This window comes from Myotis myotis, unplaced genomic scaffold (genome assembly GCF_014108235.1).
Source record: "Myotis myotis isolate mMyoMyo1 unplaced genomic scaffold, mMyoMyo1.p scaffold_m19_p_3, whole genome shotgun sequence".
Taxonomy (NCBI): domain Eukaryota; kingdom Metazoa; phylum Chordata; class Mammalia; order Chiroptera; family Vespertilionidae; genus Myotis; species Myotis myotis.
The window spans coordinates 119,642,471-119,657,631 of NW_023416335.1; the positions used below are offsets into that span (position 1 = coordinate 119,642,471).

At 37.7% G+C, this 15,161-nt stretch overlaps 1 protein-coding gene across 16 annotated transcripts in view; it reads right to left on the minus strand.

The window, feature by feature from the left end:
• Nucleotides 1-15,161, minus strand: part of ERC1 (ELKS/RAB6-interacting/CAST family member 1) — a 520,764-nt gene that overhangs the window by 97,277 nt on the left and 408,326 nt on the right. Inside the window, exon 18 of one of the 16 annotated variants that reach the window (XM_036301309.1) lies at nt 1,337-1,402. The exons of the other annotated variants lie outside the window; for them this stretch is intronic. Coding sequence (XP_036157202.1) covers nt 1,352-1,402 — 51 coding nt within the window. The 3' untranslated portion in view covers nt 1,337-1,351. Of the gene's footprint in view, nt 1-1,336; nt 1,403-15,161 lie in introns of those variants that run through there. 16 annotated transcript variants of the gene reach the window in all.

Sequence of the window (15,161 nt, forward strand, 5' to 3'; positions counted from 1 at the left end):
ACTTGCCTAGTTATTTTCTTAGAACATTATGCACTTAATCTTTAATATCTGATTTCTAGTGTAAGTTAAAAAACTTAAAAGAACTAGTAAAGCACACACAAATCCACCTTCAAGGCAGAATGTGTTTCAAGTATTTCGTAGGAATGGGTATGAAAGCCTCCCAAAGGAGCTGATCACATTAGACAGATAACATCAAAGATCACTCATCTGATCCATGTAAGTGAATGAAGAAATAACCCTAAGAACTTCTCCATTTCTAAAAGACATGAAGATTATCAAAGTTTAGTGTTCCTAGGTCTAGTATTCAGAAATTTGGTGTGAAGCCTGTTCTCTGCATAGTCATGAGGGTTGAGCACTAAATATCTGATGGCTCACAGAGCATTCAGTATTATACAGACTGTGTAAATGACTCTGCTCTTAAGGAGCTCTTGTGCCACTCTCTTCTTAAGATAAGGCCAACAAAACAAGCAAAAGAAGTAATTCCTTCATGTTTTACTGACACAAAAGGTACTTTATATCCAAATATTTTCCTTCTTGAACAATGCCATGTGCATATGCAGATAGTGGAACTCCCCTTGGTCAAATGACATAAAAAATAAGATTGTCTGAAGGAAGAAAAAAAAAAGAGAGAAATAACTTGCTGAAATAAACTTTAGTTGTAAATGCATATCTGTGTATACAGGTGCACATATCCTACCAGAGAAAAAGGAGTTCACTGTTTTATCTGTTAATCTTTTCTTCTAAGACTAAGATGCCAATATCCAACCAAGGTGTTACAGAAACTATATTTCACAGAAAAATACTTAGTTAAGCTGAGAAACAGTACATGTTACTATTGAAAGAAAAGGTTTGGATTCTGATCAGTTATCTAGTTGTTCACTGATCTTTGCTTTTCAGTTTGTGATAGTGCTATTAACTTACCTAAGTAAGTTTTAAAAATAATTATACTCAGAAATACTCTGAGATATTTTGGAAAACACACCATAAATACATTTTAACCTTAATAATTTGAATTACTTCCAATTATAATAATATCTAAGAAAGTATTAAAATTATATCCACATACATTTGTTAAACCTTGGAAATAAATTTAGTTTAATGAATTTTAATTAAGCTTTAATTTGTTACATTGGTATTTGATATACAAAATGAAAAAAAAGCATAATCCCTATCAATTTCAGTTAGATGAGCCAGATTGCATTAGTTATAAGTTTAACAAAATCTCAACAAATGACATTTAAAACTTTATTTCATGAAAAAAAACTACATAACTTTTTGAGTTGTTTCACATGTTTGTCATTTTATACATACTTGATTGAAGATTACCTATCTAGTTTGAGAAGTTCCTTTTTCATTGGTTAAACAATGGAAGCCTTGGGAAGAACTCATGAGAAGCAGTGCGCTAGGAATGGGACAGCAACAAGATTAGAAGAAATAACTATGCTAAATTTAGCTCAACAGCTGTCACAATCAGATTAGCTTTTCATCCCATTTTATTACCTCAACTGGAGTGTTAGGTCTACAATAGAAAAATGTGTCTTCTACTGATTTTGTTTTGATTTTAAATAATTCAGTTTGGTAGTTAAATTTTGGTCCTGATTAGTACTTTTAGTTTACTGATGAAATCATGAAACTTATTATTATTCTGCAAACACTTTCTATTATGAACCAAGCAAAATGAAACCATAAAGAATCTCAGCTGCAGCAACCCAAAAGCTGACCGATTCTCCACATAATTGCCATGTTATTAAAAAAAAAAACTTAATTATTATTACCTTGAATATTTTGTGTATTTACATAGTATAAGAGTCTAGGCAGTAAAAGTAAGTCTACCCCTAAACTTGACAGTTCCACTACAAAGGGCTTACCACAGTTACCACTATCTTGCATGTATTTCCAAAGATTTCCTGACATTGCATAGTTCTATAAGTGTACACACAACAAATACAGTAGGTCCTCGGGTTATGTTGGAGATCCGTTCCTATGGCGTGCCGTAATGCCATTTTCGCTGTAAGTCAGGACCCACCTACATAAGCACCTACGTCACTCACATGGAGACATACACAGCAGTAATGAAGTGAAACAGCAAAAAAGGTTTAAAAGAAAGATAACAATTCCTGACCTTTACTTGTGGTAAATAAGTAATAAGAAACATAGGAGAAGAACCAAGATGGCGGCATAGGTTAACGCCGGAGTCTGCTGCTTTGAACAACTACTTCAAAAGTGAAACCAAAAAACGGAAGGGACATCACCCAGAACCACAGGAACGCTGGCTGAGTGGAAGTCCTACAACTAGGAGGAAAGAGAAACGCATACGGACACTCAGAGGAGGCGCAGTGCTGAAGTCAAATTCTGAGGTGCGGAGTGCGCGGAGCGGGCTGGCGGCGGAGGGCGCGGTTGGCGTTTTCAATCGGGAGGGAGTCGCAGACTCTGAGCTCCAGATACGGGCGAGTCTTTAGGGACCCAGACTCAAACAGGAGAAGCGGGACTGTCTGGCTTCGGTCAGAGCGAGTGCAGCTTTCTCTCTGAGCTTTGCAGCGGGTGCTGGGACTCAGAGAGGCAGAGCCCCTGGGGACAGGACTGAGAGCTGCCATAACTGCTCTCTCCGGCCCACCCTGTTGATCCCGAGCGACCCGCCCTGCCCAAGCCCTGCACAGAGGCATTTGCCGGATAGCCTTAGGCAAAGGCTAGATTAGCACCTCCCTAGAGGACAGAAGTTCTCTCACTGCTGACACAGCTGATTCTCATAGCCACTTGGCCTGGAGGTCAAACCCTCCCTGGTATTAGCTACAACAATCAAGATTTAACTATAAGACTGCGAACAAAGACCACTAGGGGGTGCACCAAGGAAGCATAACAAAATGCGGAGACAAAGAAACAGGACAAAATTGTCAATGGAAGATATAGAGTTCAGAACCACACTTTTAAGGTCTCTCAAGAACTGTTTAGAAGCCGCCGATAAACTTAATGAGATCTACAAGAAAACTAATGAGACCCTCGATCTTATATTGGGGAACCAACTAGAAATTAAGCATACACGGACTGAAATAACGAATATTATACAGACTCCCGACAGCAGACCAGAGGAGCGCAAGAATCAAGTCAATGATTTGAAATGCGAGGAAGCAAAAAACACCCAACCGGAAAAGCAAAATGAAAAAAGAATCCAAAAATGCGAGGATAGTGGAAGGAGCCTCTGGGACAGCTTCAAGCGTACCAACATCAGAATTATAGGGGTGCCAGAAGATGAGAGAGAGCAAGATATTGAAAACCTATTTGAAGAAATAATGACAGAAAACTTCCCCCACCTGGTGAAAGAAATGGACTTACAGGTCCAAGAAGCGCGGAGAACCCCAAACAAAAGGAATCCAAAGAGGACCACACCAAGACACATCATAATTAAAATGCCAAGAGCAAAAGACAAAGAGAGAATCTTAAAAGCAGCAAGAGAAAGAAACTCAGTTACCTACAAGGGAATACCCATATGACTGTCAGCTGATTTCTCAACAGAAACTTTGCAGGCCAGAAGGGAGTGGCAAGAAATATTCAAAGTGATGAATACCAAGAACCTACAACCAAGATTACTTTATCCAGCAAAGCTATCATTCAGAATTGAAGGTCAGATAAAGAGCTTCACAGATAAGGAAAAGCTAAAGGAGTTCATCACCACCAAACCAGGATTATGTGAAATGCTGAAAGGTATCCTTTAAGAAGAGGAAGAGGAAGAAAAAGGTAAAGATACAAATTATGAACAACAAATATGCATCTATCAACAAGTGAATCTAAGAATCAAGTGAATAAATAATCTGATGAACAGAATGAACTGGTGATTATAATAGAATCAGGGACATAGAAAGGGAATGGACTGACTATTCCTGGGGGGGGGAAAGGGGTGTGGGAGATGCGGGAAGAGACTGGACAAAAATCGTGCACCTATGGATGAGGACAGTGGGTGGGGAGTGAGGGCGGAGGGTGGGGCGGGAACTGGGAGGAGGGGAGTTATGGGGGGAAAAAAAAGAGGAACAAATGTAATAATCTGAACAATAAAGATTTAATTAAAAAAAAATAAATAAATAAAAAGAAAAAAAAAAGAAACATAAAGTGCATATGTACATACGTCGAAATGACGGAACTTTTTTTTTTTATAAATAAATGGGAGATGGCGATGTAACCACAAAACGATGTACATCGAGTCCAACGTAACCCGAGGACTGTCTGTATTAGCATATTCTAGTCACTATTCTATTCTATTTTTTCATCTAACTACATTTTGAACAGTCTTCCATATAAATAAATAAATGGCTGCCTCATTCTCTTTGCTGAAGCACATTTAGGTTATTTTTAATATTTTACTGTTAACAAATGGTGCTATAAGAGTAATCTTGTACTGACAAATATAAATTGTCAAAACTAAGAAAATTATGTTATATATCACTCTTCCTCTAAATAACTTTTCCCTAATATGAAAAGCCTAAATTTGTTTGGAGTTGTTATAAAATCAGGTCCCTAAGATACACACTTAGTTCCACAGAAAGGTAGAGGGATGTGAATGAAAAGAATATCCATATGTCTAGTGGACTTGTACTTAACTGAAATAAAAAACAATGAACAATGATGGCATAAAATGTATATAGCTGTTAGAAAACTTACGTTATTTAATATGGAAAGGTCAAATACAGTATGTGTAACTTTAGTATTTCTGAGGCTAAAGAAATAATGACACAAGTGTATATTAACTTCTCAATCATCGATAAAACATCTAAGTTATAGTTGCAGGCTCAGTTTACCAACCTATAAAAGGTTTCTTGATCCTTCAGTGGAGACCTAAAGCGACACCAGATTAAATCACTATTAAAAAATTATTATACTTTGCAAATAAGAATATGACAGAGGTAGTTTGTGAGGCTCCTTAGGAATAAGAAGGTGTTCTTCTAAATTGTTCTATTATTTCCTTTACCTGGTTTCTTTTTATCAGTGTCACATATTCATAATGAAGAGACACACTGAGCAGCATATATCAAATCCATCACCATGCAGGGAGCACTGTGAGCCCCTCTTTACTTCCCCAGGTCTTCTTACCATTCCAGGTATAACTCTCCACCTGTTTGGGTACTTGGTTTGTTTTTAGGTATACTAGGTGTGCCAGTTAATAATGCAGATTTTTTTTTTTCAATAGATGGAGTTACACATATGTTGATATATATGCTATTTGATATATATGCTATTTTGTTGTATTGACAATAAGCTTCAACATTTCATATGTCAAATTTGCTGAAGGTGTTAACATCATAGATATTTTTACACTTAAAAATGTCGAATTTCGTGCCAAAAAATGAGCATTTGCGGGAAGTTATATTTCATTACTTTATTTTGAAGAAAAGTGCTGCTGAATACTGTGGGAAGCTTAGGGTGAACATGCTTCATCTCAAGGTACTTGTGAATGCTGCTTTAAATGCTTTAAAAGTGATGATTTTGAAGTGCAAGACAAAGAACGTCCAGGTAACCCGAAAAAGTTTGAAGACCAACAATTACAAGCATTATAGGATGAAGATGCGTGTCAAACTCAAAAACTTGCAGAAAGGTTAAATGTTGCTCAGGAAAACAATTTCCGATCATTTACAAGCAATGGGAAAGATTTTAAAGGAAGGAAAATGGATGCCACATCAACTGAATGAAGACAAATGGAAACCGAAAAGTCATCAGTAAAATGCTGCTTCAATAGCATGAAAGAAAGTCTTTTTTGCACCGAATTGTGGCTGGAGATGAAAAGTGGATTTATTTTGAGAATCCCAAATGCACAAAATCATGGGTTGATCCAGGTCAACCATCAACATCGACTGCAAGGCCAAATCGCTTTGGAAAGAAGACAATGTCTGCGTTTGGTGGGATCAGGAAGATGTGGTTTATTATGAGCTTCTAAAACCAGGTGAAACCATTAATACTGATTGCTACCCACAATAAATAATCAATTTGAACCACGCTTTGATCGTGAAACAACCAGAATGTTCCAGAAGACACAGCAAAGTAATTTTGCTTCATGATGATGCACCATCACACACTTCAAAACCATTTAAAGACACGTTAAAAGATCTTGTCTGGGAAGTATTAACCCATCCACCATATTCACCAGACCTTGCTCCTTCAGATGACCACTTGTTCCAATCGATGGCATACACACTTTTTGAGCAGCACTTAAAAACATACAAAGAAAAGAAAAAGTACGAAGAAGTGGAAAAGTGGGTCTCTGAATGGTTTGCCTGAAAACAAGAAAAGTTCTATTGCAACGGTATCCACAAATTACTTAAAAATCGGGAAATGTGTAGCTAGTGATGGACATTACTTTGAATAAAGCACTTTTGATGTTTCTCTTGAAATTATCACGTTTTCTTTGATTACAAAATCCGCATTATTAACTGGTATACCTGTTAAGGTTAGGACTAAGGATCGGGTTAGGGCTTAGGTATAGGTTTATAGTTAGGTCTGAAGTTGGGTATAAGGTTTTGGTTAGGGCTAAGGTTGTGATTAGGTGTAGTGTTAGGGTGAAGGTTAGTGTTAGGGTTTAGGTTATGGTTAAGGTTACTGTTAAATTTAGGGCTAAGGGGATGGAGAAATTAGGTATAGGATTAGGTTTAGGGTTGACGTTAGTTTTAAGGTTAGTATTCTGCTGAGGATTTTTGCATCAATGTTCATAAGGGATACTGGTCTGTAATTTTCTTTTCTGATAATGTCTTTGTCTGGCTTTGGTATCAGGGTAATACTGGTCTCATAGGAAGTACTACCTTGTCTTCAATTTTTTGGAAAAGTCTGGGAAACATAGGTATTAGTTTTTCTTTAAATATTTGGTAGAATTTAAGAGTGAGGCCACCATCAGGTCCAGGGCTTTTCTTTGTTGGGAGGTTTTTGATTACTGATTCAATCTCCTTACTAGTTATTATAGATCTACTCAGATTTTCTAATTCATGATTTAGTCTTGGTAGGTTTTGTGTTTCCAGGAATTTGCCAATTTTATCTAGGTTATTCAATATTTTTGGTGTCCAATTGTTTAGAGTACTCTTTCACAATCCTTTTTTTTGTTAATCCTCACCCAAGTATATTTTTTCCATTGCTTTTTTAGAGAGACTGGAAAAGTGGGAGGGAAGGGAGAGAAAGAAAGAGGGAGAGAGAGAAAAACATCGATGTGAGAGACACACATTGATTGGTTACCTCCCCCATGTGCCCCAACTGGGGCTGGGGGATGGAACTTGCAGGAATCAAATCCATGACCCTTCAGTGCACAGTCTGACTCCCTAACCACTAAGCACACCATCCAGGGCTTAGAATTATTTTTTTATCTGTAGAATCAGTAATAATGTTCCCACTTTCATTTCTGATTTTAGTAATTTGAGATTTTTATTTTTCTTAGTTCATCAAAGTAAAGGTTTATCAATTTTGCTGATTTTTACAAAGAATGAACTTTTGCTTTCATTAGTTTTCTCTATAGTTTTTTCTAATCTTTCTTTTTCCTTTTTTTTACATCTACTGTAATCTTTATTATTTCCTTTCTTTTGTCAGTTTTGGTTAGTTTGTTGTTCTTCTACTTCCATAAGTTGTAAAGTTAGGTTTCTGATTTGAGATCTTTCTTGTTTATTAATGTAAGCATTTATAGCTACAAATTTCTTCCTTAGCATTGCTTTTACTATGTCTTATAGTATTATGTTGTATTTTTATTTCCACTCATCTCTAAGTATTTTTTAATTACCCTTGTGATCTTTTCTTTTATCTATTGGGTGTTTAAATGTGTATTACTTAATTTCCACAATTTTATAAATTTCCCAGTTTTACTTTTGCTATTGATTTTCAAATTCATCCTGTTGTGGTAAAAGAAGACACTTTGCATGATATATATCTTTTAAAATCTACTGAGACTTAATTTGTGGTCTAACATATGGTCTATCCTAGAAAATGTCCCAGGTGCACAGGGAAGAATATGTATACTGCTGTTGGGTAGACTGTTGTGTATATATCTGCTAGATCTAGTTGATTCACTATGTTTAAATCCTCTATTTTCTTACTTGTCTTCTGCCTGGTTGTTTTAGCCATTATTGTTAATGGGGTTTTGAACTCTCCAACTATTGTAGACCTGTCCTTTTCTTCCTTCAATTCTGTCAGGTTTTGCTTCACATATTTTGATGGTCAGTAGGTACGTAAATGTTTATATTTGTTATAAGCATTCCTTGTTTTATTATACTCGCTTCATTGTGCTTTAAGATATTATGTTTCTTACAAATTAAAGGTTTGTGGCAACCCTGTGTTGAAGGAGTCTATTGGTGCCATTTTCCCAACAGCATTTGCTCACTTCATATCTCTGTGACACAATTGGTAATTCTCACAATATTTCAAACTTTTTCATCATTATTATATTTGTTATGGAGACCTGTGATCAGTGATATTTGATGTTACCATTGTAACTGTTTTGGGGTGCCATGAACTGTGCTCATAACACAGTGAACTTAATCAATAAATGTTGTGTGTGTTCTGACTGGCAGCTCCCCCATCTCTTCCTCTCCTCAGGTCTTCCTATTCCTTGAGACTCAGCAATATTGAAATTAGGCCAATTAATAACCCTATCATGGTCTCTTGAGTGTTCAAGTGAAAGGAAGAGTCACATGGTTGTCACTTTAAAATCAAAAGTTGGAAATTATACTTAGTGAGGAAGACATGTCAAAAGCTTTGATAGGCCAAAAGCTAGGCCTCTTAGCACAAGTTAGCTAAGTTGTGAATGCAAAGGGAAAGTCCTGAAGGAAAGTGAAAGTGGTACTCCAGTGAATAGATGAATGATAACAAAGCAAAAGAGCCCAATTTCTGATTTGGAAAAAGTATAGTGGTGGATAGAAGATCAAACTAGCCGCAACATTCTCTTAAGCCAAAGCCTAATCCAGAGAAAAGTCGTAACTCTCTTCAATTCTAAGAAGGTTGAGAGTAGTGAGGAAGCTTCAGAAAAAAAAGTGTGGGGAGACTGCGCCATCTTGGGTGGTTGTTGCCGGCATCCAGAGACTAGCTACTAACCTGGAAACAAGGGATCTCAAGCAGCGTGACTGCGTGAACTCAGACGAGCACTGCTTCTTCTCACGGAAAGGTTGGACATCCCCTAAAGGAACCAAGAGGAAATGAAGAAGAACCAAGAGGAAATGAAGAGAAACCAAGAAGAAATGAAAAACGACATCACTGCCATAAAGAACTCAATAGAAAGCATCAACAGTAGACTAGAAGAAGCAGAGGACCGCATCAGCGAGCTAGAAGACAAGGTAGAAAAAAATACCCAGACAGAAAAGCTTCTAGAAAAAAAAATTAAAAAGCAGGAGGAGAGCCTAAGAGAACTCTGGGACAATGCTAAACGAAACAACATCCGAATAATAGGGGTGCCAGAAGGAGAGGAAACTGAGCAAGGAATAGAAAACCTGTTTGAAAAAATAGTAACAGAAAATTTCCCTGATATAGGGAGGAGAAAACTCACACAAATCCAAGAAGCTCACAGAGTCCCAAACAAAATGAACCCAAAAAGACCGACACCAAGGCACATAATAATTAAATTGGCAAACACCAACGACAAAGCAAGAATCTTAAAAGCAGCCAGAGAGAGACAGAAAGTTACCTACAAAGGATCCCCCATCAGACTAGCGACCGATTTCTCAACAGAAACACATCAGGCAAGAAGGGAATGGAATGAAATATACAAAGTCATGCAAAGGAAGGGTCTGAATCCAAGAATACTATACCAGCGAGGCTATCAATCAAAATTGAGGGTCAAATCAGGAGCTTCACAGACAAAAACGGTCTACGGGAGTTTATTACAACCAAACCAGCAATGCAAGAAATGCTAAAGGGTCTGCTGTAAATAGAAAAAACAGGAAACAAAGAAGGAACGCAGCGGTAAAGAACAAAAATGGCGACTAACAAGTTTCTATCAATAATAACTTTAAATGTAAATGGATTAAATTCCCCAGTCAAAAGGCATAGGGTAAATGAGTGGATAAGAAAACATGACCCATGTATCTGCTGTCTACAGGAAACCCACCTCAGAAAAAAAGACACACACAGACTGATGGTGAAGGGATGGAAAAAGGTTTTTCAGGCCAATGGAAGTGAAAAAAAAGCCGGGGTAGCAATACTTATATCTGACAAATTAGATCTCAAAGTGAAGGACATAAAAAGAGATCAAGAAGGCCACTTCATAATACTAAAGGGAGCAGTCCAACAAGAAGAAATAACTCTGGTAAATATATATGCACCCAATATAGGAGCACCCAAATACGTAAGAAATCTTCTGGAGAAGATCAAGGGAGAGATTGACAGCAATACAATCATAGTAGGGGACCTTAACACCCCATTATCTCCACTGGACAAATCCTCTAAACAGAAACTCAGCAAAGAAACATCAATCCTAAGTGACTCACTAGATCAGATGGAATTAATTGACATCTTCAGAACATTTCACCCCAAAGCCACAGAATATACATTCTCCTCAGGTGCACATTTGTCATCTTCAAAGATAGACCATATATTGGGTCACAGACAAAGTCTCTTCAAATTCAAGAAAATTGAAATCATATAAAGTATCTTCTCAGACCACAAAGGCATAAAACTAGAAATCAACTACGACAAAAACAATCCAAAAAAATCAAACATATGGAGACTAAATAGCATGCTATTAAACAACGACTGGGTCACCAGTGAGATCAAAGAAAAAATAAAAAACATCATGGCAACAAATGACAATGAAAAACCTATGGGACACAGCAAAAGCAGTCTTGAGAGGGAAGTTCATAGCTCTACAAGCCTACTGCAAGAAACAAGAAACAATGAGAATAAATGACCTAACTCTACAACTCGAAGAATTAGAAAGAGAGCAACAAAAAAAGCCCACTGTAAGCAGAAGGAAGGAAATAACAAAGATCAGAGCGGAGATAAACGACATAGAGACCAAAAAAACAATACAAAAGATCAACAAAACCAAGAGCTGGTTCTTTGAAAGGATAAACAAGATTGATACACCTCTAGCCAGGCTCACCAAGAAACAAAGAGAGAGGACCCAAATAAACAAAATCAGAAATGAAAGAGGAGAAATAACAACAGACCCCATAGAAATACAAAGGATTGTTAGAAAATACTATGAACAACTCTACTCCAACACACTAGACAACCTGGAGGAAATGGACATATTCCTAGATAAATACAACCTTCCAAAACTTAACCAGGAAGAATCTAAAAATCTCAATAGGCCAATAACTATGGAGGAAATCAAAGCAGTAATCAAAAAGCTTCCAGCAAACAAAAGCCCGGGGCCAGATGGCTTCACAGGGGAGTTTTACCAAACATTCAAGGAAGACCTAAAACCTATCCTCCTCAGACTATGTCAAAAGATCCAAGAGGAAGGAGCACTTCCCAGCTCATTCTATGAAGCCAACATCACCCTAATCCCAAAACCAGATAAAGACAATACAATGAAAGAGAATTATAGGCCAATATCCCTCATGAACATAGATGCCAAAATCCTCAACAAAATCCTAGCAAATCGGATCCAGCAGTACATCAAAAAGATCATACACCATGACCAAGTAGGATTTATCCCAGGGATGCAAGGATGGTACAATATCCGCAAATCAATAAACGTGATACATCACATAAACAAACTGAGAGAAAAAAACCACAAAGTCATATCAATTGATGCGGAAAAAGCATTTGACAAAATCCAACACCCTTTCTTGATAAAAACTCTCAGCAAGATAGGAATTGAGGGATCATACCTCAACATAATAAAAGCCATATATGACAAACCCACAGCCAACATCATAGTCAATGGGCAAAAACTAAAACCATTCCCCCTAAAAACAGGAACAAGACAGGGATGCCCCCTTTCACCACTCCTGTTCAACATAGTACTGGAAGTACTAGCCATTGCGATCAGAGACGAAGAATAAATAAAAGGCATCCAGATTGGAAAAGAAGAAGTAAAACTGTCCTTATTTGCAGATGACATGATACTGTACATACAGAACCCTAAAGACTCCATAAAAAAATTATTAGACTTAATAAATGAATTCGGCAATGTAGCAGGATACAAAATTAATGCTAAGAAATCCATGGCATTTCTTTACACCAATAGTGAACTTACAGAAAGTGAAACTACAAAAGCAATCCCATTTACCATTGCACCAAAAAAATTAAAATACCTAGGAATAAACTTAACTAAGGAGGTAAAAGACTTATATGCTGAAAACTACAGGACACTGAAAAAAGAGATAGAGGAAGACATAAACAGATGGAAGAATATACCGTGTTCATGGATTAGTAGAATCAACATCATCAAAATGTCCATACTACCCAAAGCAATTTATAGATTCAATGCAATCCCCATTAAATTACCAACGGCATATTTCACAAATCTAGAACGAACGTTCCAAAAATTCATCTGGAATAAAAAAAAGTCCCCGAATAGCTGCAGCAATCCTGATAAAGAACAAAGTAGGTGGGATCTCAATACCAGATATCAAACTGTATTACAAAGCCACTCTTCTTAAAACAGCTTGGTACTGGCACAAGAACAGACATATAGATCAATGGAATAGAATAGAGACCCCAGAAATGGACCCAAACCACTATGCCCAATTAATATTCGACAAAGGAGGCAAAAGCATACAATGGAGTCAAGACAGTCTTTTCAATAAATGGTGTTGGGAAAATTGGACAGATACATGCAAAAGGATGAAACTAGATCACCAACTCATACCATACACAAAAATAAACTCAAAATGGATAAAAGACTTAAACGTGAGACGGGAAACCATAAAAATACTAGAGGAATCCACAGGCAGCGAAATCGCAAACATATGCCGCAGAAGTTTCTTCTCTGATAATGCTCCTAGGGCAATGGAAACTAAAGAGAAAATAAACAAATGGGACTACATCAAAATAAAAAGCTTTTGCACAGCAAAGGAAACCATCAACAAAACAACAAGAAGACCCACTACATGGGAGAACATATTTGCCAATGATACCACCGATAAGGGTTTAATTTCCAACATTTACAGGGATCTCATGAAACTTAACAAAAGGAAGATAAACAATCCAATAAAAAAATGGGCAACGGATCTAGATAGACACTTTTCGAAAGAGGACATACAGAAGGCCGAAAGACATATGAAAACCTGCTCAAAGTCACTAATTATACGAGAGATGCAAATCAAAACGACAATGCGTTATCATCTCACACCTGTCAGAATGGCTATCATCAACAAATCAACAAACAACAAGTGTTGGAGAGGATGTGGAGAAAAAGGAACCCTTCTGCACTGCTGGTGGGAATGCAGACTGGTGCAGCCACTGTGGAGAACAGTATGGAGCTACCTCAGAAGACTAAAAATGGAACTCCCATTTGACCCAGTGATCCCACTACTAGGAATATATCCCAAGAAACCAGAAACGCCAATCAGAAAGGATATATGCACCCCTATGTTCATAGCAGCACAATTCACCATAGCTAAGATTTGGAAACAGCCTAAGTGCCCATCAGCAGATGAATGGATTAGAAAACTGTGGTACATATACACAATGGAATACTATGCTGCGGTAAAAAAAAAGGAACTCTTGCCTTTTGCAACAGCATGGATGGAACTGGAGAGCATTATGCTAAGTGAAATAAGCCAGTCAGAGAAAGATAAATACCACATGATCTCACTCATTTGTGGATTATAGAGAACAGCATAGACTGATGAAAAGGGACAGATCCAAAGACTGAGAAACAGCGATCAGGCTATCAATCCCCAGAAGGAAAGTAGGGGAGGGTGGGGGTAAGGGGAAGAGATCAACTGAAGGACTTGTATACATGTATATAAGCCAAACCAATGGACATGGACAACGGGGGGATGGGAGCATGAGTTTGTGTGTGTGGGGGAGGTTGGGGGTTAATGGGGGGGATGAGGACACATTTGTAATACCTTAACTAATAATAATAAAAAAAAAGAAGTAAAAAAAAAAAAAGTGTGAAGCTAGAGGTGGTTGGTTCATGAGGGTTAAGGAAAGAAGCCATCTCCATACATAAAAATGCAAGGTGAAGCAGCAAGTGCTGATCTGGAAGCTGTAGCAAATTATGCAAGAATATAGTTAAGATAATTAATGAAGGTGGCTACAGTAAATGACATTTTCAATGTAGATGAAACAGCCTTATATTAGAAGACAATGCCATCTAGAATTTTCATGGCTACAGAGGATAAGTCAATGCCTGGCTTCAAAGTTTCAAAGGACAAGCGGGCTCTCCTGTTAGGGACTAACACAGCTGGGGACTTTAAATTGAAGCCAATGCTCATTTACCATTTCAAAAATCCTAGAGCCCTTAAGAATTATGCTACACCTACTCTGCCTATGCTCTATAAATGGAACCACAAAGCCTGGATGACAGCACATCTGTTTATAACATAGCTTACCGAATATTTTAAGTCCATGGTTGAGACCTACTGCTCAGAAAAAAAAGATTCCCTTCAAAATATTACTGCTCATTGACAATGCACTTGGTCACCCTAGAGCTCTGATGGAGATATACAACAAGATTAATGTTGTTTTCATGGCTGATAACATCCATTTTGCAGCCCTTGGTTTCAAGTCTCATTATTTAAGAAATAACATTTTGTAAGGCTACAACTGCCATAGATAGTGATTCCTCTGATGGATCTGGGCAAAGTAAATTGAAAACCTCCTGGAAAGAATTTACCAATCTAGGTGCCATTAAGAATATTCACGCCCTGATTGGTTTGGCTCAGCGGATAGAGCGTCGGCCTGCGGACTCAAGGGTCCCAGGTTCGATTCCGGTCAAAGGCATGTACCTTGGTTGTAGGCACACCCCCAGTGGAGAGTTTGCAGGAGGCAGCTGATCGATGTTTCTCTCTCATTGATGTTTCTAACTCTCTATTCCTCTCCCTTCCTCTCTGTAAGGGATCAATGAAATATATTTTAAAAAAAGAAGAATATAGGAAGAGATAGAAACATCAACGTTAACAAGAGTTAAGGCCCGGCTGGCGTGGCTCAGTGGTTGAGCATTGACCTCCGAACCAGGAGATCACAGTTCGATTCCCGGTCAGGGCACATGCCCAGGTTGTGGGCTTGATCCCCAGTGTGGGGCATGCAGGAGG